This window comes from Toxotes jaculatrix, chromosome 21 (assembly GCF_017976425.1).
Source record: "Toxotes jaculatrix isolate fToxJac2 chromosome 21, fToxJac2.pri, whole genome shotgun sequence".
NCBI lineage: Eukaryota > Metazoa > Chordata > Actinopteri > Toxotidae > Toxotes > Toxotes jaculatrix.
In genome coordinates this window covers 1,535,652-1,563,008 of record NC_054414.1, presented here as the reverse complement: position 1 = coordinate 1,563,008, position 27,357 = coordinate 1,535,652, and the positions used below count along the sequence as shown (strand labels likewise).

Sequence of the window (27,357 nt, the reverse complement as noted above, 5' to 3'; positions counted from 1 at the left end):
AAGACTGAACTTACTATGACATGGTTTTTAAAAGCCTATAACTGTGCTGGGCTGTGCACAGGAACAGGAAGTGTGTTGTGATCAGGGAAGGTAACAGCAAAGACTGGCACATAAAAAGACATAAAAACGAATTTCCTAGAACTAGATTAATATTAGGTTTAGTTAACACTGATTTCAGTGGTAACTGAACGGGAGTTATATGGTTTTTATATGGTCATACAGAGATTGTTGTCTCTGTATGATTATTTTCGGCTTCCATCCTTCATGAACCAGCAGGGTTTAACAGAGGGAACAAACCTGGACTCTGAGGAGGTAGTCCACAGTAGAGATGATGATGTTGACAGTTGTGTTGTTCCCCGTTTGTGTCCTTAAGTAGTTCTGGAAGTCTGAAACGGGAAATCGCAAAACACTATCATTTTAATTTTTAACTTGTAAAATGTGTTGCCATAAATAAATGTGTAAAGAAGTGCCAGGTAAATAATGTCAGCCCCACACTTTTAATAACTATAGTGAGGCTTGAGCAGCCACTTTTCTCAAATTCTACTAGCAAAAGAATGTGGGACGACGCCACATAACTATGGACAAACCTGTTTGACAGGTTAACAACACAAAAGTTGTGCAGATCAGATCAGGCTGAATCAATCAGTAACAGAGAACACACACAAGTGCACACACACACACACACACACCTGAGTTGTGTCCTTCGCAGAGCAGCTGCAGGAAGCGGAAAAGGTCACAGGTGAACTCATCATCCTGCATGACCTTCTCACCTGGCCGGAGAAAGGAAACACACACACACACACATACATACATATACACACGCGCACACACACACACACACACACACACACATACACGGCAAGACACACATGCAGACACACATATGCACCAGCACATACATAGGTATGCACAAACGTAAACACGCAAGAACACGAGCATGTGCAGACACACAGACACACACACACACACACAAATGCACACACACGTTCATATAAACAAGACACACATACACATAAAAAAAAAAGTCAGAGAACAGAGAAGACAAAAGCAGACAACAATCAGGAAAGAGACAGACAAGACAAGAAGATGGAGAGTGAAGAACTATTAAAAAGAGATGGAGCTAATGTGACGAAATACCCGTTATCTTTCAGTCAGTGAGAAGTGTGTGGTCATACTACAGCATTCTTATCTAACACAGTCATACAAAGACGAACACACACACACACGCACGCACACACGCACACACACACACACACACTTGGATGAGCAGTGGGCAGCCACAGCACTCGGTAGTGGACTGAAGTGCACTGGTCTTTAAATTGCAGCATTTTACAGTCAGGACTGGATTTCGTCTCTTTGCATGTCTTTTTTTTCTTTTCTTTTCTTTTTTTTTAATGCTGTTGTGATTAGAAATGAAAATGCGTTGGTTTGTGTCCCCCCCCCCCCAATTGTCGATTCTGTCAGAGATTCCAAATACCCTGAGGAAGCTGAGGACAGCCGCGCTGACTGGGTTAAAATGCTGCTTTGAGACATGCAAAAAAAAAAAAAAGGAAAAGGAAGGTCAGAGAGAGGAGGATGAGACGCTACACAACCACATCAGAACAATAACAACATAAACATTAACGGAACACATCCAGAGAGTATGACAACAAACTGGACAGGGCTAAAGGAGGAGAATCTGTGCATCTGAAACAAGACTGAAAGTGCAGATGATTTTCTTTCTTTTTTTTTTCATGTAGACAGTTTGGAGGATGTGCAGACCTGTACCTATAGATCAGTCCACCAGGATGTCAGAAGATCAGTTTGAATTGTTATGGTCCTATTGCTGATTTCCACTTATATCATGCAAAGCAAAAATGGATATGACAGCGTCCGCTAAAGAATTCAGTTGTTATAATGCACTACACTGTAGTGTACACATTAAAAGTTATGCTTCTAATACATAATAACTGCTACAAAGGCTAAGAATGATACAAGCATTCACAGTGGTGCGGTGTTGATGCACCGAGGCAAGAACATCCTGAGGTCCAGTCCGGAACCTGTCCAGGAAAAAACCGGGATTCTCGAACGAGCGCTGGGATGTGCTCAAGTCACCCTGCGACCCTGATTATGGATAGGGGTGGAACAGATAATGGACGCAAGGTTTTAAAGTTTGATTTGCCACCACTTAATGAAGAGTAGGTTGCGATGGCAGCAGGCTAAATAGCTCACATGAAAAATGTAAAGTTCACGAAGGCCTTGAGTACCTGGATGGACTGACAGACGAGGGAAAACCTTAACACTTACTCTCTAAAAACACCTGTTCTACAGTTATTGGTGCTTTGACAACAAAATTCACACCAATATTTTTCTAGATACGATCCTGTTCAATCATCGGATGTCGCAACAACAGCGTACATAACGTGATTCTCTAGAATTTTCCAAATATTAGTGAACAATCTGACACCGCATTTCTTACCGAAGCAGATAGCTGATGTTTTCCATCTTTCTAAAGTTGTAAGAAAAGCTGAAAATCCTGTTTCATGATTCAAGTAAAAGCACTTTCAGGCTTATTCCAAACAGAGTGATAAACTGGATGAATGAATACATTTTCCACAGTTGGGAAAAAAAAAAAAAAAAAGAAATGAGATCATTCCATCTTTGTTCATATGTCATACAAGCAGATCTCTGGGTTATTTCTCTATAGGTTTGTTATTCCTTCAAAATGGTTTAGATTTACAGATATATACGCACTATAACGCTTACAGCTACCACCAATTTATATAAAATACAGCACTGGGGTGAAAATAAATCTAAATGTAAAATAATCATTTTAAAAAAAAAGGACAGGTTATTCAAATTAAGTTTTTTTTTTTTTTTGCCACATAAGCAAAAACAGTCATGAAGGACAAGTAACACTTTCTACAGAACACAGCTCAGCCATTAAAGAGAGAAAAGGGAAGAAGAAAGGAATGAGAAAATGATCAGGGTTCACCCTCCTCCGCTCACAGAGGAGCATGACTAGAAACAGCCACTGTAAAGTCCGAGGTGCAACACTGACAGAGGAGAGGGAGAGAGGCAGACTGTACAGAACAGATGAAGAGGTCAGAGATGAGAAATCAGTAGGGCTGCAATTTCTCTTTAGGAATTTCTTTTTTTTGGAGGGGGGGGGGGGTAAATCTATACATGAAATCCTTTAAAAAAGGATTATTTTTGTCTTTTTTCCTCGTTTATTTTTTTTAGCTGCTAAATGTTTGTGTCTATCTGCAGTTTGCTGCTAACCAGGTGGTGTACAAAGTGTTGGGTAAAGCTTTTCTCTGAAAACTGCTGCTGCTGCTGCTGCTGTTGCTGATGGTGATGATCATGATGGGGACCACAGGGACTGAACCAAACAACTAAGTTTCCTGACAGATACTAACATGTTTACAGAGTACAGTGGAACTGCACAGGGTCCGTGATCATTGTGAGGTTTTTTTTTTTCCATCACACCTGGACATTTGATTTATTGCCAATAGAAAAGTGATGACGGAAGCAGCTTGAATGGAGGTGGCTGTTACAGCTTACAGCTCCACCTGTTCTGGGTTTGTGCGTTTGGTATTCATTGCAGCCCCTAAGAGAGCGAGCGAGTCAGAAGGAGACAGAAGAACAAGTGGCTGAGAACACAGAGGGGATCGTACACCACAACAGAAAACAACCAACACAATAACCATTTCCATTACTGAGACAAACAACCAGTCGACTTCAGGTGGACTATATGACTGAGAGGGTGGAGAATGAGGGTGGGGGGAAGGTAAATACTTGTATTAGTAATATTTAGAATGTGCCAGATACTGTACAAATCCTGAGAGGGAGGCATACATGGCTTGTGTTTTAGATGGCAACACTACTGCTTCTGCCTGAACATGGCCCAGGTTTTTTACATCTTAACTCTTAATATGATGAGTCATTATCCGCTTACTATTGTGACAAAGAATGACGTAACATTTTATATCAAATCATGGACTCAGATTTTAACACTATAAAAAAAAGACCCAACTACAAATCCAACCACAGAGTGACTTGTAATTGGTCTATACTAAAAAATAAAAAAAAATAAAAATAAAAAAATAAAAATCAAAATCAAAACTAAAAAAAAAAGAAACACAAACAAAGAAAATAACAGATTAAAATGGTGAGGGTAAGGCAGAAAAGTAGCTACAAGCACAGAGCTGGGAAGGACGAGGTTTGAAGGTCTACACTCAGGACCTGGACAGAACTGACACAACAACTAACCAACCATAGTGTGTAAGAGCGAGAAAGAGAGAGAGAGATAGAGAGATAGAGAGACAGAGAGATAGAGAGAGAGAGAGAGAGACCAACCAACACACAAGAAAATGGCAGAAGGCATAATTACCACGCTCATGAGTGATGACTGAGGAAGGGAAGAAAGTGCAGTAAACAAAAATGGGAAAAGGAAAAAACAGGGGGGAAGAAAGAAAGAGAGAAAGAAAGTAAGAAACAAAGAAAGAAAAAAAAAAGATTACATATAGGGAAAAGAGCTTTAAAAATTTCCGAATTCAGTTGTTTGGTCAACATGGAAAAATAATAGTAACAGAAGAGTAACAGACGTCGTACAGCTGAGTAAAACTCAAAAAGAGTCACTGAAAAATGTGTATATATATAAATATATATATATAAAACACCAAGCCCTGTTTTTACTATTCAAATATGTACTGTATTGTGGATGTGCATCAACATTTAACCTGTTGTTGGTAGCGCCTTTCAAAATGGTGCCATTATATGGAGTATTTTTTTGTAATACTTCATAATAAGGTGTTGTTATTTTCTCCATTAACACTGCAAAAAGTATCTAAATAGTCACCATTTCATCCTAATGACTGCTTTAGAAAAGAAATGATGTGATGACAGTAGCATTACACAGCAGTCATTACAAAGTATTCATTTTCACAGTCCTCAGCCTGTTTTACATGGTTATCTGTCATTCATTGACGATTATTTACAGGTATTTAGGCCTTTATCGTACCAGTAAGTCCTCAACAACAAAAAGAAATAGGTCTGTGTCAGAGCCTTTCAAAAACTATGTGACACAGTGTGTGATCTGCCACCTCAATCAGCTGTGGTTACTGTTAGGAAAAGACCATCTTCATGGTTAGAAGAAAGAAAGAGACCCACAATCTCCCCGTGTCACACACTTTGACTGTGACCTCCCCTCCCAGAGGGGTTCAATGGTATATAACAGGGGTCTTCAACGTTTTTCAGGCCAAGGACCCTGAAACTGATGGAGAGATGGAGCAGGGACCCCCTACGATATATTTTATAAAATTGTGTTTTATCTTAAACTGAGCCTAGTGCCATGTATAAACATACCTTGTTATTGTGCAGTCAATACTAAGCTATTCAAATAATACACAGGTTCATATAAATGTTTTTGTGCAAGGTACAGTGAGTAGGGTGACACAGCCACCCTACTCACTGTACCTTGCACATGTTAGATAACATCTATCTAAGATAACATCTTCTGCTGCCATTTATTTGTTTGCTAATGTTAGATTCATGTTAATTGTGTTATTTCCCCACATTTAAATTTGTGGGAAAAAAGGAAAAAATACATATATAAAAACTTGCCTTATCAACCAAAAATTTCACGGCCCCCCCTGTAGCACCTCCGCGGACCCCCTAGGGGTCACGGACCCCCTGTTGAAGACCTCTGGTATATAATGACATCACTCTACAGCCACCATTGTTCATCTAACTGTAGAAAAGGGTCATCATATGCACCACTGCCAGAAAACCAAATAAAAGTATTATCTAAGCATTATCATTTATGTATCAGTTATTTTCCTGTACTTATAAGTTCGTAACGTTTTTAAAACTCTTATTCTACAAACCATCAAAACAAACAAAAGAAAGTTTCTTAAGCTGTCTACATGAAGGGAACGGATTTTGATCAGCACACAATCAAAAAGGACTCTTGAACATAAGGAACAAATGCATTACACAAAGAAGATGTAACAGGCAGATCATCCTCGACGATGCTTATGAACAGCAGGTGGTGCTGCATTACCACACCATTCAAATCAACCAAAACGCTCAGTCAAAGTGATGGCAGGAATAAATGGGACAAAAGGCAGAATAAAAAAAAAAAGATTTGACAGGAAAAAAATAAAAAAACACCTTTATGTGTAAAACAATAACATCCAAGATGTACACAACAAAGAGTGTATTTATTTTCTAGCACAGCTACTCTAATTACCACTACATCACTCCAGAACATGCTAATATCAGTCTTTTCATGGGTTACTTTGATGTGTTTTTTTTTTTTTTATTTGAAACAGAGAAAGAAAAGTTTTACCTTCAGGTATCTTACAAGCTACCTGCTCTGAAACAAACGGTCCCAACAGGGCAGTGCCCTCTGGATGTTTATTTACAGGTTTAAATTAACCATTCTGAGGTTTAAACAGCGACACCTTGACCTAGGCTTTTTTAGAAATACTAAATGAATCATTTAGGTACTTCATCTTGTTTTGTAATGTTTCAGAGCAACAACACTGATCTGCAACTCAGAGGAAAAAAAAAAAGAGAAATGACATGGATGTTTGGTTGTATTGCTGTGAAATAAATCTGATAATGTGTAAAACGTAACGAAGCGTACCTGATCCCTCCTCCGTCACCATTCCCAGTCCTTCGGCTTTATTCTGCCTCTCAAAAGCATTTAGATCCAGAACACTGAAACACAGGCAAATGTAGAGTGAAATTCTGCTATTTTGTGCTCCCTTTACTGACCTACAGACCTCCACAGCACTGCTCACTACACAGAAACACTCTGTCACAGAGTGACAGGTGAAAACTGTAGTGTTCAGATTTCTGCTCTGTTAAAATCTCACCCGCCTTCTTGAGATGGCGCTGAGATTCAGCCTGTTCAGTGCAAAAATAAACAATGGGCCTGGTGTATGTGCATTAGCAAATCAAGCTAAGTGATGAACGCAAAGACTGAGCTCCAGAAACATCTCTTTATATGATGCACATTTGAGCTTTTTGTGGTGATGTATGTGTGTGTATGTATTAGCTCTACAGTTATAAAGAGTTTCTTTGATCTCTAGCATCTTATCTAGGATTTCTAAGCAGATTCTTTCCTAAAAATCTAAATCTAAAAATATATGCACCATGTCTGTGTATAACAATGTGACTGAGCTATGACTCTGAAGACTCACTACACACCCGCTGTTATAACCACACCACTGTGCTGGTCAGCAGCAACTATAATAACTAACTTTTCTGCTTATAGAACACATTCATGTGTCTGTCACAGTTTGAAACAAACCTGTTCTGAAGTCCTGTGGAGCCAGATGATACCTGTAACTGATTCTTTAAGTGTGTTTTATACGTTTTATGCTCTACAGTCAGCGTCTGAGCTAAATACTTGATTGAGTCAGCCACAGTCAGATCCCATTAACTCGTGTGAGATGAATACTGATTCGGGAAGAGGCTGTAGTTACCTGCATGACTGCATCAGACCAGCCAGGCTCTGGAAAAAGCCCACATCCTTCTTGTCTTTCAGATAATCCAACATTTTCTATCAAAGAGACAGAGGAAGACAAGAGGACCATGGACCCCAGCTTGAGTTGTGTTTCAGAGTATGGACACAGTCATACGAACAGCTGTGTAGTAGGTCTCACTACACATTACACAGGAATCCTGGTTTAGATGAACTCTAATCCAGTTTAATAAATAAAGGACAAATGTATATCTGTATACAGCCTTTCAAATCCAGTGCAAACACGAAAACAATGACATGTTTCATGTCAAAGAAAGAAGTGAGTGAGCACCTGCTGTACAGTAGAGTTTCCTCCATTGAGAATAGCAATGCCCAGCTTCAGAGTGGAGGCCACCATGGGGCCCATCTCACCTGTAAAGGAAAAACACACTGATTCCTTTATCTACCACAAACTGAGGATCCATTATGTTAGTATTTCCTGAAAGGTTCCTACAGTTTAATTGGTCATTATTTTAATCCCAGGTCACTCAAATTCAATCGTTAATTAACCGTAATAAAATAACAGATTCCATCTCATATTCTGAAATCTTTGATCAAATCCCCCCCCCGAGGACATGAACTTACCTTTGCTGGCGCTGATGGTCTGAAGCACCATCTCAGCAGCTCCTCGGTCGTGCAGCCGAGCCTGCTGATACAACAGCTTCTGCTTCTCCATCTCCTTCTCCTGTTCAGGTGAACACGACACGGGGTCTGACAAGCAGCTGCATTGCAACAGTCTACAGCTAAAACAAGCACGAAGATGGACAGACAGATAGACACAGGATCACCTACTTCAAAACTCTTTACTTCCTCTCCGTCTTCATCCTCTTCATCGTGGCAGCTCTGAGGGAAGGAGGACGATATAGGAGCATCATCATCATCATACTGTCACAAGCAAAGCTATTTCAAGTATTGAGAAAGTTTCTAGTACTGAATCCAGGAGCTGGTACCTTAGCCATGATGTCAGCATAGGCCATGTAAAGATTGTCCTCATCCAGTTTACTGCAACAGGAAATACAAGCACACACATTAGCACGATTTGATGATCCATTCTAACAAGTTTTATTATTTGAGCCGCATTAAGCATTTCCTTTATTGCAGCTCTGGTTTTGTGACTTTCTACTAAAAATCCAGTGGAGCTGATTCTTTGTGATCCTTTTGTGATACAGTGATAAATAAAAAAGCCTGGTATGTATATACTGGAGTGAGAAATACAGCTTACAATTATTTCTGAGAACCCACCACTTCTCTGTGAGAGCTGTTCTACTGAACAGCTGAATGAGCTGATGGAGTGGATCAATGTGCTTCACTCCTTCCTCTTCTTCACACGGCTCTAGTTCACCTGGTTTCTGGCATTAACGCAGATTCACATTGAGAGGGGTACAAAAAAAAAAAGAAGAAAAAAAAAGATCACAGTCACAAATTTTTTTACCGGAGGCCGTAAACTGTTCCACTTGTTTTTACGTTTCTATTGAAATTGTACTAACTGCGAGGTCTTCGATGAGTTTATCTTCAAAGTAGTGCTCCTCTGCCTCGATCCAGGACTTCTCATAGCCCTGCAGGAACAAGTTGACAGCCCGGTGCCTGGTTTGGGGAGATTCAGAGAGGAGTAATGATGATAATATATATATATATATTTTTTTTACAACTGTGAATCTCATGTACTGTGTGTGTGTGTGTGTGTGTGTGTAACTTACCTGGGCAGGTTATAGAGCGGTGCCATCCTGAAGCAAGCGACCACTGCTCTCTTCCTCTGTTTGGACAGGAGTTTGTGCCACACTGCCTTCTTACTGCGCTGAGGGTGCTCAACCTGAAAACAAAAACTGAACTCACTGTCTGTCTGTGTGTGTGTCTGGTAGACCATACAATCTAAGACAGCTGGTAGCAGAAAAGCATTTCTAAAGAATACTGGATACACAGAATTGGACAGACAAGAGTATATCCCATCACATCAGCTCTTCTAAGGGGAAAGAGCAGGCCAGTTTCTCTTCAGAGGCAGTTATTCTCCTGGAGGATTACAACTACACAGCACATCAACCCTCTAGGTCTATAACTCAAAGTGGTCCTCACAAAGGCAGACGACAAACACACACACACAAACCTGATCTAGGTGGAAGAGGACGTGAGCGATGTCCAGGATCCTCTCCACAGTCTTCTCTGGGTCAGAGCTGTCCTCATAGTGATTAGGGAGGTCCCTGTAAAGAGCCATCTGCCAACGAATAGCTGGGTCCTCCAGCTGTACAAGACAAGCACATGCAGTCACAATCCCAAGCAATACTGAGAATGCATTTAAATGTGTGTTGAGGTAGAGTAGCTCTCTGAGCAAGAGCCATATAACAAAAGCTTTAAAACTGAATATACTTACAGTACCTTGTTCTTGTTACAAGATCAAGGTACTTGCTTTCTTACCTTCCCTTGTAAATGGAGATTGTTCCTGACGATCTCTCTGACTTCATCCTCTGTGTCTTTCTGTTGACAGAGACAATATCTGGTCAAGATAAACCTTTAGCTTCAGGTTAAGATGCTGATTATGAACACACACACACACACACACACAAATCATTCATGTTCAAGACCTGAACTGAACGTATTCTATGAAATTTTATTTCTATAACCCCCCCTGTTATTCAGTAGGAATGTCTCATCCCTTATCAGAAACCAGGCAGCAATGTTCTAGACAAATATATTCTTAATACCTGGGTGAAGCGGTTCTTAGCAAGTGCAATGAGCTCTTGTTCTCCAGGGGCACAGGTGTTGAGTCCAACAGGTAGCAGACGCTTGAGAGTAGCAACGATCAGGCTTGTCTGCGTTGAGTATCGATCGCCCTTCCTCTTCATCTTCTTCCTCTCCTGGTCTGAAACGATTCCCTGAGGCAAACGGAGAACGTCAGAAGAAAGGAAATGCACGCAGACACACTTTAGAATGGTAGCCTTTACTGCGCTGAATTTGTTTCCATGCATAAATTAACATTTAATAAATCCCCTGTTCAGATGTGAGCTCGTTAGCCTTTCCACTCATTCCATGTACCCATGGCTGTGAGGACATTATGGTCCATACCTTGGACATTTTACACTTGGTGTCAGTAATGAGGAAGGACATGTTGTTGATTTCGTTCTGGACCACAAAGTTCTGCTCTTCCCTTTTGAAGTTCTGCGGAAAGATGACAAGGTGACACCATGACTCCTCTGTATATGCTGTCTGATGCTTGTTCAAAATGAAGTCATGTTGGCTTCATACTTTTATTCTTGTGACACATTTTCTATCATTCTCCGGCTGAGCCTGATCAGCTGTCTGAGCCTGAGCCCGACCTTTAACCTTAATGGCACACAATATCTTAATGCAGCTCTCACTGGGTTTAAATTACATTTATTATTTGTTGTGTCACAGTAAATCTTTTCATATACTGCAGCTCTACTATGGGAGTAATTACATCATGAACTAATTATAAAAATCATGAACTAACGGAGAACATGAAAGTAAGTGGGAGATTACTAGTTTTCTATCTACGTGATGACATTACTCAAACCATGAGACCTTGCCTAAGATTCCCTTGTCTACCTTTGACTGTAACCTTCTTAATCAGCTTGACCTTTGGGTTGTGTTTCTTTACATGTGTGTCTTCTCAGGGATTTTCTTACATGAGACTTGGCCCAGAAGATGAACACCTCGGCCACCATGCGGAACAGCCCCTCTGCCTCCGGGTTGGACTCTTTGAGCCATCTGGCCCTGTCAGTATATATGAAGGCAGTGAGTGGACAGTGACACTTGTCATGTATAAACAGTGAGGTTTGGGGGCCTTTCAATCAGAGCACTATACCTGTTGTAGTCAACGAATCTGATCAGGAGAGGGTAAAAGGCGTACAGGTCTCTGACCAGTATGGTGAACTGGTCCATGATGAGAAGCTCCGTCTCTGACATCTCACCCCTCCCCTCTGCCTTGCTGTGTTCCTCATCCATCAACACAACTGCTGCTTTCTGCGCAGACACAGGACAGGACAAAAGTCCAGTATAAAAGTTTATGAGAGCAACAGCTTTTGTGTCATCTCCTTTTTGTGGTTGTCTAGTTATTGTGTTATGTTGACAGATGTATTAAAGCTCCTAATGTTTTGTTTTGGCAGGCCAATTGTTAATGAGCCTAGCAGAAAATAAACTGTGATAAATCACAATAAAATCATCGAACCCGTGGAGTTCAGAGTAACACACATCATACATTTCTTACATGTGCTGCACTGAGGTCGATGTGAATCCATCTGAACACATTATAAACTGTGTAGAACTCACTTTTTTCAGTTTCTCCATCAGAGGAAGGAAATGGGTCTTGAGCAGCTGAGCTTTGGCCTTGCTGATGATTGGCTGAGAGAAAACTTGGGGGGCGAGGACAGAGACAGGGTTGGACAGTTAAAAATACAAAAACTAATTATTTACCTTCATACTGTGTGTGTGTGTGTGTGTGTGTGTGTGTGTCTGTGCAAATGTCTCAGTTGGCAGTTTATTAGCTGAATCTGTTGTTCTATATAAACACTGGACGTGTTGTCATCATATACCTGCCAGTCTTTTCATCCAGGCCCCCTCGTCTATTCCCAGGTTGTTGTAGATGATCTTGAGGATGTTTCCCAGCAGAGTGTTCATGTGTTCGGCCGTCACAGATGTGCAGCAGCTGTCGGCTTTGTCGGAGTTGCTCTCTGGTCCATGTTCCCACCAGTGAGACATGTAGCTGCATAACATGGGCAACACCACCTGCGGTAAAACAGAAGAACACACACCCAAGGTTAAACTCTCATGGGATCACCCACTTCCACCAGTACTATATAAACATTATTTGGATTCAGAAATACAACAAAAATAAGCTATATGGTCAAACACAGGACCTTTGTCCTCCTAACATGCATTTTTAGTTGTTAGTTGTATGTCCCACCTCCATCACATGGGGCATCTGAGTGTATCTCATGCCAGACTCTGCCAATTCCATGATCTCTTCCAGGGACTTCTCCAAGTTTGGGATCACAGGGCAAACATCCCCGACATACCCTGGAAGACCTAGAGCTGGGAGGTGACAAAAAAAAAAAAAAAAGATTGCACTTCCTGTTTTTTTTCTCAACTGCTAAAACACTTAAAGCCCATTCTGTTAAGAAAAAGCAGCCTGATCCCATTTATCTCCCAGTCCAGAGAGCACAAGCAGCACGGGGGAGTCAGGATTTACCAACAATCTGAGACACAGTGCGGGAGGAGTGTGTTGCTGAGTTGTAGTAAATGCATTTATTGTATAAAGATACAACCATCAGTACCCCCTCTGTCTTTAGTTCCTTTGCTGTTGTAGATGGAGAAGCTGTTGAACTTGTTGATGTGAGGCTCGAGAAAGGCAACAGGGAAGGCTGCTGAGAAGGCAGCGAGACACTGTCCTAATGCTGGACGCTGTCTGGAGAGCAGACGGGAGGGGAGAAGAGATAATGAGAAAATAGTTGATAGGTGACCCAGTTTATTGGCATTGATAAACTTAGACATGGACAGAACATACTCATTCACTGTGAACATACTCAGTGCTGTAAATTCAGTTGCTCTGCACAGAGCATCATACACACTCCTATCTAACAATAAGGAAGAGACATGATTCTATAACCCCTGGAGATATGAAGCAGGGTATACTGCACCTTTCTACATAGATGCTTTTGTTGGTTCCCAGGAAGTAAAGGCTGTTGAGGATTCTATAGCAGGAGACCTGAACATCGTCCACTGGAGGAAGAGAGGCAAACAAACAACTACTGAAATTTACGTTTTAATGTTCATTTTTTTCTTAATGGGAAAACTGAAATTTCTTGCCGGTAATCTGACATTAGTAACTGTTTTAACTAATATGCAAATGCGAACATCGTCGGTACTCACGTATGAGGTCCTCTCCAAACACGTTCTGTCCGATGTGTTCGAACAGGGAGGAGAGGACGGGCAGCAGGGCGAAGGTGGTGTAGTTGATGATCTGAGTGACGCCTCGCGGCTGCTCCCTGCTGTGGGTGAACTGACCGAGCTTCAGGTTCTCCTGCGTCTTCTCCAGATCCTCTGCTGCACTGACAAAGAACGAGCGCAGAGCCACCTTCACTGACTCCAGACCAGTCTTCATCACTGTCCTGGTTTATGGGGAGAGTTAGGTTTAAAAAATACAGAACTTGATTAGTTATTATATTTATATTGAGGCCAATGATGATGATCTCAGTCTCATTGCTCAAAGCATGACCTTTGACTGGAGTCAGGGTTACCGCAGCAACCCAAGCGCTGGGTGGATGCAGCTTAATAAGCCTTCCTGAAGTGACTTTGTTCCCAAAAAACTGAGAAAGAGCTGCAAGGCAGTGCTAATGGAGATTCTTTAACCTGGCCAACGCAAAGACGTCTGAGCTCTATACACAAAGAGGGAGCAGCTGGAAAAAGAAGGCAGCAGTAAAATCACGACATACATCAGTGAGAAGTTATTGGAAAAATGTTTGCCAAAGAAAGCGCCAGTCAATTTAGACGACTGACTGAACTGGACCATGAGATGTGGAACTCAAATAAGAGCGTTAATATTTTTTATAGGACAAAATGCGATCTGACTTACTGTAACAGTAGCATACGAGGGATTGCATTTCCATACAAAAACACTGGACATTTGCGTGGCAAACATTGGATGAACACAATGTAGAAGTCTAAAAAAAATGGCCTCCAACCTCCAAGAACAAACCTATCTAGTAACGCCTGCAGTCCCTCCCTGACATCAGCATCCTGGTTCTCCCTTCCATCACAGTTCTCTGCCATTTTTGACTTATGTGCAACAGAAGCATTTCACTGGTTTGCTCCAAATGCTGTCCTGATCATATGAACTCAATAATACGACGCCTGCAATTAATTACACAGAGTTTTGACTCTCTGTGTGGACACAGAAAAAATGTCCCTCTTTCTTTACCTGGCGTCCAGGCTTTGTCCCAGTATCTGCAGACAGTTGACTATGGATGTGGCGTTGTTACCTGGAGAGCAGCAGAGAGGATCATATGATGAGTGTAAACGGACAAAACGACCGCTGATGTACCTGCTGGACAATCAGATGGAACTGTCTGAAAACCAAATCTGAACAATCACCTCCGTCATGTTGGTGTTTTAGTAAAAAAACTACAGAGGAGCATCGTATTCAAAGAAAAAGGATGTTCCAGTAAAAAATGAAAACTGTTATATGTATAAGAGAGGACACGCTGTACAATCCATATATTACAAACTTATCAACTCTAAGTCTTTTACAGTGTCTAAAAAGCATGCAAAGGTAAGAAATATGAAATATTACCATGGTAACTGCCTAATAAATACAATAATAATCAATACTGAAATGGAACAGTAGTCTGAATGTACGTTTCCAGTTGTATGAAGGTTTAATGTGCAGAACACCTTTTTACTTTGAGGAGAACGACTCGGTGGAACGCTCTCCACGCTTCCATACGGTGGCACAGGTTGCATCACATTACCACACACAACACACACAGCTGCTGAACAGAGGATCAAACACACACACTCCAACAGTATCATGCAGACATGCACACACGCATGCACACATGGTCACACACAGTTGATACTTGATGCGCTTAGTGTAGTTGAAAATTAACAGTAATTCTAATAATTTTTTTTTTTTTTTTTAAAGCTAATAGATGGAATGTTTAGCAGCTTCCCTTTAGACCAGGAACAGTTTGAGATAGTGTTTCATTTGTTGCACCCTAAGCTTTTTATTTTTATTTTTTTGTGGGACACATACTGTATTGTGGGTTCATGACACGGCTGGCACGTCATGAACCCACTCAAGACATTCAGCGCTCATTAAACCAAGCCTTAGCATTAGGCATAAACCATCCTTACCAAACAAGGATATCCTATGTCTGACAAGAACTCCCAGTTTGCAGAAAAGACTGAAAAGATTCGATGAGAGGAGTGAGGAGGAGGAGGAGGAGGAGGTGGAGAGGAAAGCGGAGAAATGGATGAAAGAAAAGGTGAGAGATGATCAAATGAGTGAGACCCAAGGGAAAACAGAAAGTGCAGGAGATATATAAAGGCATACAGCCTAATGTCAAGCTGCTGAGACGTCCAGCAGCTCAATGACTGTCATACACATGTATAAATATATTACTCATTTAAGCACTAAAAGAGAAAGAGTGATACTGGCATCATTGGCTTTAAGTCTATTTGCAGCTGTATCGTCTACCACACTCACCTGGTCACCATCTCCTTCTCCTTGTTGGAGGCATGACCGCCACTGCTGATTGGATGGATGGCCGTGGACAGGAAGTACAGCCTATGGTTTTTAAAGTACTGATCCACCAATGGCAAGACAACCTGTGGGTTAAATAGCATAGACACACAGTGGAATTTACCTCTGGTTGGCTTTCAAACCAACCCACTCCTTTTTTTTTGGGTCAGTTTCAGTAAACCACCGGTCTCTGATGGACAGAAGCTGATCAGCAGAAGAGCTCTCACCTTTCCAAAGAACTTAATCTGCTGCTCGTGAGGAATCTTCTCTCCCTTCGGTCTTGTTCCCAGGTCTAAGTGACATTTGACAAAATAATAATAATCAGAGAACAAATGCTTCCTACTTTACATTCCAAGCAAAGGATTAATATTGGAGGGAAATAATCAAACAGTGGCAATAGCATGGGGATAGCACAACGCAGAGAAGGCATTTAGACGAAATACAAAGTAAAGTAGGAGGGGTAAGGAATACAGGAACCAAGAGGAAGGAACAAATAATTATGAGTAAACTCAGAACTGGTCACAGCAAGTGATAGTAATACAACTAACAGATGCCAACTGCTGTAAAACCAGAAAGCAGCAGAAGAAGAAGAAGAAGAAGAAAAAGAAGAAGAAGAAGAGGCTCTGTCAGCTCATATGTTTGAGTCCCTGGCTGTGTTCCCTCGTTTGCCTGTTCCTGTGCGTTTTCTTTGATTCATCTACCTGCATGTACTTCCATTTTCATTAAAAGTTACTTCACTGAATCATATCTCTGCTTTTGGGTTCTTTTCCCCTGGGGACATCGTGTGATTTAGAAATTTATCCCAGGAGTCTTTGTTACATGAATATGGATTAGGGCAGACTGGCATGAGCCTAACAACACAGATTATATCTGCAGCTACTACAAATCACAGACACAGCTAAAATAATACCACTCCTACTGGAGGAAGAGTCTCACCGAACTCCATCATGTGTTGGTGGGCCTGGTCCACGTATGTGATGAGCTGCTGGAGGAAGGTGTAGGCAAATCGCTTCTCTATAGCTGGAGTGTCCAGCTCCTGGGACTTCACACCTCTGGAAGACGACAAACACAATCAGAAAAGGGTGTGACATTCAGGGACACACACTCGTTTTTCATTCATCCTCTGCCCGTCTTTGCTGCCCTGCAGTAACCCCCACCCTTCTGCTTTTTTTGCCTGGTTCTCCTGCCCCTGTTTATTTGCCCCTGTCACGATCACATCAGACAACATACCTATCGAACTGTGCGTCATCAGCCACGACTTATATTTGAATTCAATCATTCAATCACACTCATACAAAATGCAGTTGTACTTTGGTTCTAATCTGTGTGTGGAGTGTTTGTCTATGTCCCCACCTGGACACAGTGTACCCGTTGATCTGGAGGAACTTGAGGATGTCTTGTGCTTTTTCTCTGTCTTTGGATTTCTCTTTGGCAGTCAGCGTATCATAAGGAACCAGCAGGGGATGGTTTCCGCCACCTGGAGACGACGACGACGACGACGACGCAGCAGGACAGGGGACAAGTACACACATCTTTTTAGTTAACTGTATTAATGGCTTTTTTGACATATTTATCCAAGTGATGGCCCCAGTGAAAGCTGCTGGTGATGAAACGTGATGAAAATAAAGAGAAATGTTAGAGGAAACAATGTGTGGACGTGCTGTGGTAGCTTTACCTTTAGCTTCCAGCTCCATTTTCTTCTTCCTGGCCCAGATGTTATGATAATTCTCTGCAAGGAGCTCTGCCATAGACTGGACAAATATAACATAAAACATATGTGATTGTGTACAGCACAAATCCTTAACACCTTCTAGATTTTATATTCATATCAATATTGTCCCTAAGTGATCCAAAAGCTCAGATTAAGCTCCGGATTGATAAATCTTTCTTTTATTTGATCATATCCTGTATAATGTTTGACCCTGTTGTGTCAACAGTAACCCACCTGCATGTCTCTGGACAGTGTAACATTGCTCATATCAATGGGTCTTGGGCTGAAAGCTGGAGCTCCTTCAAAAGACAGCTGTGGAGGAGAAGACATGCTGTCTATTGCTATTTCTGCAGGAATGCTCTTTATTATAGCTAAATTCAATGTGTATGCCTGTGTTTGTGTAGTTGTGTGTGTCTGCTGGTGTTGTATGCGTCAGTGCGTACCTGGCTCGCCTGTGATATCCTCCTGGACTTGTTGTGGAGGCTGGCACGGTCTCCCTCTCTGATCCTGTCGATGCTCCAGCCCCACGACAGCATGGTCTTCAGAGACTCTCTGACCGACCAGCAGTATGACTCCTTATCCTACAACAACACCAACCCAGCTTCATTTACTCCACTATAAAAATGTCCAGTGGTGTAGAGCAATTAAGACGAGCCCTTTCACTGCAGCTCTTTTCAAAAGAAAAGTCTTTAAAAAGATCCGTCCTAATCCAACACTGTTCTTCAGCTGTCATTGTTTAATCATAGAAAGCTTCAAGGCTTCAGTGAAGGAGCTGGTCTTTTGGGTAACGCCCGCAGACTCATGCTAGGCTGGAGATGAGATGTATGCAGACTACCTTTTCAGAGAGGCCTTTGTATGGCTTCAGTAACGGGTGGGTCTTGCTGAGTTCACATATCTCTTCCCCGTATGACCAGCCTTTGGAAAACTGAATAACATACATGAGAGGTATTTCAAAATTCAAGCATTTTCTTCCATAATATAACTACTCATTAATCCATTGATGAATTAAGTGACAGGACTAGCACCTGTTGCCTTATTACCTTCTCTATACACCACTTTTCATGGTTGTGCTCTGCGTATCTGGTTATGAAATAGTCCAATTTCTCTGGGACGGTCACACTGGAAAAAAAAAGTGTTTGATAAATCACTATTTTTGTAACTTTAAGGTAAAATTCTCAGTTTGGATTTGCAACAAAATATAACTGGGAAAGCATAAACATGTCAAACATTTAAGAGCATGATGTTGTATAAAATAATAATAAATATATTGTGTACTTGGTGGTGTCTGCAGGCTGTGGAGTGAAGTTTCCCTCTGAGTCCATGGATGCCTGTTTCTCCATCATGGCCATGTAGTTGGACTCCATATAGTCTGGAGGAAGAGCTCCCGCCACAGCACTGAGACATGGCAATGCCAGCTTAAACAGCTCCTGGTCGTATTGCTGGATCACAAAGAGACATTGTGATCGTTCATATGTCATTACATAGCACTGCAAATTTACTTCATATGAATTTTCAATTTTGATTTACAAACTGGAGCTCTGGAGTTATGATATGACCAGGTTACCCGATAATGAAGGTCTAACAAAGAGATGTGGCACTGAGGAAGTTACATTTTTGGAGCCTGAGCCATTCTGAGGACTATATCTGATACATCTTTAATAAATCTATCTCTTGTGAGTCCTTAAAGAGTCTCACCTTGTATGACAGAGCATCAAATATTCCCCAAAACAATTTCCTGGAGAGGTGAAGTTCTTCATCTGATGCGGCGCCAAAGTTGCCCCAGCCTCCAGCCAGGCAGTAATACTTCCAACAGCGCTCGTAGTGATTGGTCAGCAGCTGGGGAAAGTCAAACAGGATGTTCATCAAACCATCTGCAAGAGCCGTTATTGCTAAACAAGTGCAGCCACTGGCACAACGAAGGGTCGCTTGACCATAAAGTATTCAAGTATTCAAAATGACCATGATCATGATTTGATGCTGGAGTGGAAAACCTCACCTGGTGTTAAGCTGAGCATCTTTGGACTGAGACTGAGCAGAGATATAACTCGTTTCTCACCTTAAGAGGCATCTTGGTGTGTTCATTGAGCAGGGGCACGTCAAACACCAGCCTCCTCAGCAGATGCTGCATCATTGAGGGTCTCAGCTTCCTGCGTATTATTAAGAATATACATACACTGGTTGGTTATTTGCAAAAACATACTGGAGTACAATCTGATCTAAAGACAACAAAAAAAAAAAAGTAGTTCAAATAAAACTTCAAGGGCAGGCCTCAGCCACAACTCTGATTCTGACTTTATTTTGTTTTCCCAACATTCTTTCCCAGGTGTTTTCACAATAACTCACACCGTGGGATTCCGATGACTCAATAAAACCTCTCCGTCTTACCCACAAACAGCCAGCAGACACTCTTCGATGGCGTCCCTCTGGGCCTTGGTGAGGCAGCAGCCTTTGGACAGGCGGTAAACCGTGTGGAGGAGTGAGTCAATCAGCGAGGCGAACGGCTCTGTCCCCGCAAACAGCGGTGCGCACTTAGTCAAGAGAGGCAACACAGCTGTGCACAGGTACCTGTTGAGGGCGAGTGCCATGTCTGTGGCGCTGAGAGCAACCTGACACGAATCACAGAGACAGAGGACGAGAATATGTCACGCTACAGTATGAACATGATAAACATGACATTACTCACTACACCCACACATGGACACACTCACACTCACAGTGTCCAGAGAGGCAGCAGCTCTCAGGTCTGGTAAAAATCCGACCTCCAGGAGGTGAAGCAAGAAATTCTGGTCTTCTATACCATAGACCCGGTCCAGGAACAGCACCATGGCTGCTTTATGGTCCGGACAGAAACCGGCTGACATGTCTGGCTCCACCACCATGCCATCTATACGTGCACAGACATGAGAAACAGGTTTAAAGATTGAAATAACATAATACTGCCGTTTATTTGTGTCCTAAGCTGGACCTGTTTAAAATCAGGATCAGTTGTTTCATGCACAGGAGGTTGGGGCGGGTGCTGGGGTGGGTTCACTTGCCTTTAGCCAGGCTGGGCATGGAGAATGGAATGCTGATGACTCCCACCAGGTCTTCAATAGGAATGAGAGACCTCAGGATGGCTCTGATACGGATGGCTTCCCCTTTCCCAGCATGGATCAGCTGATGTGGAATAAGGTAGGTTAGTATGAGCATGTGACATGTATGAGTCTGTGTGTGTGTGTGTGTGTGTGTGTTTCTGTCACTCACATGCATCTCTGGAGCACAGCGACCTAGCAGGTCAATGAGAGCAGCATAGAAGGTCATGATGGCGTTCCCCATGTGGATGGTATCGTCTTCCTCCTCTTCCAGCATGTCACTGCTACACACACACACACACACAATAACATGACACACATAAACAATACTAAGTGCTTCAGACTACTCTGCCCTCAAACACATGCTGGTGTCCCATAATTCCTCACTACAGCAACAAATGACAGTGTGGATTTTCTGTCCATTCAGAAAAATGGACATGCACTGATTTACTTAACTGTTGAGCTCCTTGTAAATGTTGCTACAGACAAATACAGCACACAGTGAAACTGTACATACACCCTAAAATCTCATTATCTAATACTTTATATTAGTATATAAGTATTACATTCTCTAATACCAATATTACGATGTGACAGATATTCTAGTCTTACAGTGTTTTGCTGCTCTCAGATGTAGGAGAAGGACCGTCCCTGGTGGGATCCTGAGAGATCTTAATGGCCTCCTCCACCGCTGCCAACAACCCATCCCCACCTTCGCCCCGAAGAGCAGGGCCGAAACATTCGGGTCTGCGAATCAGAAGCCTCACCACAACGTTGGCATTCTCCTCCACGCTTTCACCTGACCACAGAACAGCAGGAGTGTTTGTGACAGTACAAACCTGACACATACTACTCTGACAAAGGTGGAGAAAAAGAGCTTCATTGAGAATAATGTGACTGATCTGACGAACGCTCACCGTTGCAGAAGACAGCAAAGCGCAAGAAGTCGAGGTAGCGTTCCCCCTCCACAGGGTTCCAGCCGATGTCAGGATAACCTTTACGCACCAGCATCACACAGCTCTGCAGCCCACAGCCGGCCAGGTACTGCACCACCTGCAGAGGCAGAAATGAAAAGAAATTAAAAAAAGAAAAAAAAAAAAAAAAGAAAAAAAAGAACACTTCTTCACACCTGAATGTGTCATGAAGGAAGGCATAACTCACTGCACACTGTCTGTCTTAGCGTTGGAATTATTTATGGTGGTTTTGAACTGCAATTCTCACCAACTTGTAAAGTCAGGACAGATTGATTATCACTTGACTTACACTGTATTACCAAGTGCATGTATTACAGTATTACAGTGTGTCACTGATAAACACATCACAGGAAAAGGGAGATGAACAATTAGCTTTTTCTGCAACACAGCAAAAAGAAAAAAAAAAAAAAAAAAAAAAAAAAAAATCTAACAGTAACTGCTTCCAGCTTCTCAAGACAATCTGCAATGCTTGTAGCAGCCGTCTTCAAACGTAGTGCAGCAACTGTCATTTCTTTTTTCTAAACAAGGGAAATTCTGGTCCAAGCAAGTCACAGAAAAAAAAAAAAACACCTGTACCATACTGTACAGAGGCCACTGTATCCTGGTGAAACTCCACCCTGTTGCTATATAGTTCACAAAGTGTGATATTTTGTGTAGTTTTATTGTTACTTGCCTCACCTTGACTTAGTCCTTTGTCCTAGTCCTTTGAAATTTAGTTTTGCTTCATTACATTACATTTCGACATGCATTTCTGATTCATTGTGGCATGACTTGTCGTTGTGTGTGTGTTTGTATAAATGTTTGTCCACCTCACCATCTCCAGGTCGGGCTCTCTCAGAGCCAGGGCCAACTCATTATTATCCATGACTGATGCTGCAGCCACGTCGAGAGGAGTCGAGCCTCGCATGGATGGAGAAGCTGAGGAGAGGAAAAGACGGTACATCAGAGATTTATCTGTTACAGCACTGTTCAAACAGCAATAAGGGACAAAGGGTCAAAGACATGATGAATACGAGTGTTTGTGTCACATACTGTCCACATCCACCCTCTTGAATCCAGTACCTGTAGTGATTTATTGGATGCTGCTGTTACTTCAGACTTAGGTTGGATCCACATCTGCTTCATAGTGTCATATACCCAGTGTATCAGCGGATCGCTCTTTGCTCTTAACGTTAACCTAACATTGATTATCTTCTAACAACTTCCTTTGTAGAATTTTTTTGAATCCCTAATGTGTGTGTGCTGTGCGTGCATCTCCCACACAGTTCATTCTATCTGATGTTAAAAAAAAAAAACCCATCACCATAGATCTACTCTCGCAATGACACACTCACCGAGGCCGACGCTGCTGTTCTCCAGCAGGTAGCTCAGGTGGTCAAACATGGCTTTCTGGTTCTGACGACTGATTCGACAGAAATAACAGAGAAAGCGACAGCAGTTGGCCACCATTTTAGGAAAGGTTATTTCCTGGGGAGGAAAAAAAAAAACATCAGGCAAAGAGTCATTACACAAAATTGTCCACTCATTATAAATGGTATATTTTCCATTATGTTTTCTCATCACTTTGTTTCTATACTTGTCCATTTTTTTATTATTGGTAAGGCTGATGCAGCCAGTTGAAGTCACTCTTTGTTTTTTCTTACTTTTCCAACTCTTTAGCTTTCATCCTTTGTCATTCTTGTTAAAGTTTGCTTACTGTAACCTAATTAAGCTGGAACAACGTACGTCCTCGCAGAAATCAGGAGGAGGACACACAAAGGATGCAGAGGAGGAACAAAAGACGAGGGAAGAGAGCTGAGAGAGCGATGGAGAAAAGTGTGGCTGTGATCTGAACCGCCTACAGACGTTACTATTCATACTGCGTCTCTTCAAACATCGATTACAAGCACCTGGGAACACGTGAATGACAAGAACTTTGACTCCAATGCATCTGCAGTCTGCAGAAAGGACCTGTGGAGACCATTTTAACCTTCTGTTTGATGTCATGGTATGTGAACCTACAGTGTAAAATGGCTTTTTGTTAACAGATTGAGGACAGACAAGTTTGGATGAAGACACTGTCGATCTCGGCTGACCCTGACCATTCCTCCCTCTGTTTTTTAAAATTTGCTCTAAACCTTGACTGCGATGCTCAGCACCACTTTATTATGGCTCCCATTCTAATAGTTTGACACCTTTAATGAACACATAACTTGTTTTTTATTTGGTTGTTTGCTGTAACTGTTGTGATCAATGTGCGTAAACGTGTACATTTCCTAGTGGGGATCAATAAAGTTTTTTTCCGATTCTGCTTCTGATAATAAAAACTCCAATAGTAACAGAACTACTTAATCACTACTTTACTACTCTCTGTATGTTGTTGCTCAGATGCACTGTACTGGAGAAGAGATCTGTGATTGATTTAACTTTAGAAAACTTTCTGTTTTCTGGCTCTGTAGCATCAACAGACTTCATACCTTCGAGTCTCCTCCACTGAGAACGTTGACCATCACCTCCATGACGGTCTCGTGCATCCCCAGAGCTCTCATCAGGTTAGGATGCTGGTAAAACACCTTGTTGTTCATGATATCACTACAGGGGAAGAACGTGGAGTCAAAACGCCATTAAAGCTCTCGTCAGATTTATAACCACTGACTGAATGTTATACACAGTCAGTCCAGTCAGTCAGGGAATTAGCTGATATCAGCTACAGACTGAATTTTAGATTAGACTAATTTGAGATGCAGTGTCAAATACTAAATAAGAAACATGAGTGAGCATACAGGAACATACTGAGAATAAGACATAAGTATTATTTTCAGTTAGAGCATAGACATTTGTCCAGTTGTCAAATACCCTGACAAACAGGAAGTGAGTGATTAACAAGAAAGAGAGGGAAGAGGAACAGGGGAGTAAATCCCCTTTAAAAATCAAATCAGATCTAAACATAATCAAAGTGTTCTGGAGCCTGACAGACGAGTGCGTCCTCACCCCAGCCCCCGGATCATCAGCTTCTCCTCCTCTCTCCCCATGCGGACACTCAGCAGAGACCTGATCTGACCCAGAGCGGCCAACAGGTTGATGGTGTCCTCGATGGATACCGAATTTATAGTGTAGGTCTTAGGAAGAGCCCGCACCTTGACACAGAGAGAGAGAGAAGGACAGATACACGTTTCCTTTGTGGTCAGAGGCTTGATTTTTGACGATTTTTTGATGTGATATTGTATAGTACTGAAAAAAAGTTGTTACAGATAAACAAATCAATGCCACAACTACCAAACTGACTAACTGATTTGAATGTATAAATATGCTTTGGTGTGAGACTTTATGTGAAGCCACACAGACAATTAACCGACTCGGAAACCGACATTTTTTAAATGCGTTTTAATGAGCAAACAGGATCTGGGCACACACACACGCACACACACACACCAACCTGTCCTCCAATGCCATCATACTGGCGGTGCAGCAGGACAAACATGGCTCTGACCAGCTCTGGATCCTCAATCACTGACTCCTGAGCCCAGCGGACCATCGTATCTGAGATCAGCTGCTGTAACGTGCCTGTAGTGACAGAGAGAGAGAGGAGAGAGAGGAAGAGGACGCTGGGGTATTATCTTCTCCATTTCTTTTCTGTATTTTTTTTTTTTTTTTTTTTACTTCTAGAACCCCTTAAAGTGCTGCTAGCACTGGAGTCTGTAATGTGTCTGCTGGATCGTGCAACATACTCAGAATTTTCCACTTGTTAAATATGTAACATGTAAAAAATTAGCATAGTATTTAGGCCTAATGAATCAAATGAGGAAATATACCTCACTGCTGGCTGGACACAGGACTTACTGGGTTTCCTGTCTTTTTTCTCCTTCGGCAGGTTGGCCATCTTCTTCTTCAGGTAAGTCACTTTCTCCACCAATGAGATGAGCCGACCTCGGATGGTGAAGTCACTGTCACCGTCTATCCCTCTGTCCTCATCCAACTCTATACCTGACAGAATGGAGAGATCAGTGCACAGCGCAAATGTGTTTTTTTGACTGTGTAGGTGAAGCTGACTGGTAGTTTACCACAGTGTCTCATCAGGTCTTCGTGGAAGTCGAGCAGCTGCTCTCGGATGTACTCAGGACAGGGACACTCCTGCTTCTCGTCCTTAAAGTTCAGTAACATGTTGATCTGCAGGAACACGTGGAGATATGGCTGTGACACAAGTCCTGTTCACTGCACACCGCTGATGAGCTTACATCACAGGAACACAACATTTACTCCGTCCTGGGTTTGAGTGGAACAGATGATGCTATTTTTCTTGAGGCTACAAGTGCATTTAAAGTAAATGTCTCCATGTGCACTAAGAACCAAAGCAGCAGAAAAAAATGGGTGAATCATACACTGCAAGGCTGAGTCTGTTCAACACAGAATGGGATAAAAAGAGAACTGACTGGCATCCGGGGCTACAAGGCTTCAGCTCAATTTCAGTATCTAATGTGATATAAAATATGTTCGATTATCTTAGCTCCTTTAATTCAATGTGTCTCCACGTCTGTGGTCTTCTGTTTGTTTCTGCACAGGCTGGACTTGACCTGACTCCGATGCATCTTTTCTCCTGAACTCTTCCGTTCGTTCGCGGTGTTTCCTACCTGTTCCTGTGGAGGCGATCTGAACTCTTTGGTCTTCTTGGCAGTGAGAGCTGCCGACATGTTGAGCGCCAGCATCACCTCGTTGTAGCGGAACCGCTGGTTGTCTTGGAGACAGGCCACGAAGTCGTCGGAGAAGGCCACCACCGCCTCGATGCGATGGCGCACCTGGCAGTCGCACAGGTACTGGAGCACGTGGCACATCTGCGCACACACACATATACATACAAAGCTATAAATACACCATTAGGCTAATTAATGTCAAGAGAAGTTATTAATTTAATTTTAGCCAAAGTTTCATAGAATCTTAGCTTAGTAAAAGCTTAGTTACCTTTAAATAACATCTCTCAGTGAAAAAACATGTTGAGCCACTGTGTATTCTCTATTCTAGTTCCCATAAAAGATAATTATATGTGATATTTTAACACTGAAACCTATGTCTGTAAATATACCACTAATCTGATATAGCAGAAAAATATAACTGCATTTCCAAACTGAGATACGACGTTACCGACTGTTACCTGGAGTTTTACAGGCTCTGGGAGCTTCATCTGTAACAGTCCTTCTTTGGGCATGTTCCTCCCTCCATCCCCTCCTCCTTGAGTCTCCACCTCCTTCACCACCTCCAGCTCCGTGTGCAGCTCCTCCTGCCCTTCTCGCCTCTCAGAGAACACAGACGGTTCGATCAGTCGGAGAATGGTCTTCAGATCTCCGTCCTGAAAAACGCCCATGATGAGCATGGTGTAGAGGAGCTTGATGAGGGGGACGAAGAGGAACTCGGTGCTGCCTCCTATTGGATCCCGTACGTGCATGCTTCCCTCCTGCACCGCCTCTGTCAGCATCTCAATGGTTTTGATTTTCAGTATATCTAAGGGGAATTCAGGGCTGTATTGGAAACACTCTCCCGATCCTGATCCGCTGTTGCCGTTGTTACGGTACAACGACCCGGTCCCGCAGACAAAGCTTGGAGATGAGAAGTGCATTCTGGGTCTCAGGGAGGTGCTGAGCCCAATGCCTGGCAGGCCATGTTTCTTCTTCTCGTCGGGAAACAGGGTGATGCTCTTCGTTTCGTCCGTCATGGGAACGATGTACTCGTTGTTCATCATGAGGCGAGCCGTGGCGTAGCTGCTCAGGTGGATGTCGATGAGGAGGTCGTAGTAGCCCGCGCGAAGCAACCCTGTGGGGGAGAGACGGACAGGAAGATTATATTATAATGCCTCCCTCCCACACTGC

At 42.3% G+C, this 27,357-nt stretch overlaps 1 protein-coding gene across 1 annotated transcript in view; it reads right to left on the bottom strand.

The window, feature by feature from the left end:
* The window catches only part of ryr2a (ryanodine receptor 2a (cardiac)), a 109,148-nt gene that overhangs the window by 12,865 nt on the left and 68,926 nt on the right, over positions 1-27,357 (bottom strand). Inside the window, exons 40-92 of the mRNA XM_041029386.1 lie at positions 26,646-27,301; positions 26,128-26,328; positions 25,561-25,666; positions 25,340-25,483; positions 24,936-25,063; positions 24,491-24,636; positions 23,977-24,091; positions 22,855-22,987; positions 22,335-22,438; positions 21,464-21,599; positions 21,159-21,345; positions 20,719-20,830; positions 20,511-20,631; positions 20,190-20,359; positions 19,861-20,081; positions 19,532-19,622; positions 19,171-19,311; positions 18,751-18,914; positions 18,516-18,594; positions 18,311-18,400; positions 17,919-18,056; positions 17,710-17,787; positions 17,440-17,515; positions 17,118-17,241; positions 16,701-16,816; positions 15,992-16,056; positions 15,729-15,850; positions 15,377-15,426; positions 14,442-14,502; positions 13,394-13,632; positions 13,162-13,243; positions 12,799-12,929; positions 12,429-12,556; positions 12,058-12,250; positions 11,795-11,877; positions 11,331-11,488; positions 11,152-11,239; positions 10,571-10,663; positions 10,210-10,380; positions 9,923-9,982; positions 9,615-9,749; positions 9,211-9,323; positions 9,001-9,097; positions 8,756-8,862; positions 8,464-8,515; positions 8,306-8,356; positions 8,099-8,198; positions 7,806-7,885; positions 7,476-7,552; positions 6,632-6,705; positions 4,373-4,390; positions 690-770; positions 298-386 (exon numbers count right to left, since the gene is read on the bottom strand). Of these exons, the coding sequence (XP_040885320.1) occupies positions 298-386; positions 690-770; positions 4,373-4,390; positions 6,632-6,705; positions 7,476-7,552; positions 7,806-7,885; positions 8,099-8,198; positions 8,306-8,356; positions 8,464-8,515; positions 8,756-8,862; positions 9,001-9,097; positions 9,211-9,323; positions 9,615-9,749; positions 9,923-9,982; positions 10,210-10,380; positions 10,571-10,663; positions 11,152-11,239; positions 11,331-11,488; positions 11,795-11,877; positions 12,058-12,250; positions 12,429-12,556; positions 12,799-12,929; positions 13,162-13,243; positions 13,394-13,632; positions 14,442-14,502; positions 15,377-15,426; positions 15,729-15,850; positions 15,992-16,056; positions 16,701-16,816; positions 17,118-17,241; positions 17,440-17,515; positions 17,710-17,787; positions 17,919-18,056; positions 18,311-18,400; positions 18,516-18,594; positions 18,751-18,914; positions 19,171-19,311; positions 19,532-19,622; positions 19,861-20,081; positions 20,190-20,359; positions 20,511-20,631; positions 20,719-20,830; positions 21,159-21,345; positions 21,464-21,599; positions 22,335-22,438; positions 22,855-22,987; positions 23,977-24,091; positions 24,491-24,636; positions 24,936-25,063; positions 25,340-25,483; positions 25,561-25,666; positions 26,128-26,328; positions 26,646-27,301 (6,575 nt within the window). The remainder of the gene's footprint in view (positions 1-297; positions 387-689; positions 771-4,372; positions 4,391-6,631; positions 6,706-7,475; positions 7,553-7,805; positions 7,886-8,098; positions 8,199-8,305; positions 8,357-8,463; positions 8,516-8,755; positions 8,863-9,000; positions 9,098-9,210; positions 9,324-9,614; positions 9,750-9,922; positions 9,983-10,209; positions 10,381-10,570; positions 10,664-11,151; positions 11,240-11,330; positions 11,489-11,794; positions 11,878-12,057; positions 12,251-12,428; positions 12,557-12,798; positions 12,930-13,161; positions 13,244-13,393; positions 13,633-14,441; positions 14,503-15,376; positions 15,427-15,728; positions 15,851-15,991; positions 16,057-16,700; positions 16,817-17,117; positions 17,242-17,439; positions 17,516-17,709; positions 17,788-17,918; positions 18,057-18,310; positions 18,401-18,515; positions 18,595-18,750; positions 18,915-19,170; positions 19,312-19,531; positions 19,623-19,860; positions 20,082-20,189; positions 20,360-20,510; positions 20,632-20,718; positions 20,831-21,158; positions 21,346-21,463; positions 21,600-22,334; positions 22,439-22,854; positions 22,988-23,976; positions 24,092-24,490; positions 24,637-24,935; positions 25,064-25,339; positions 25,484-25,560; positions 25,667-26,127; positions 26,329-26,645; positions 27,302-27,357) is intronic.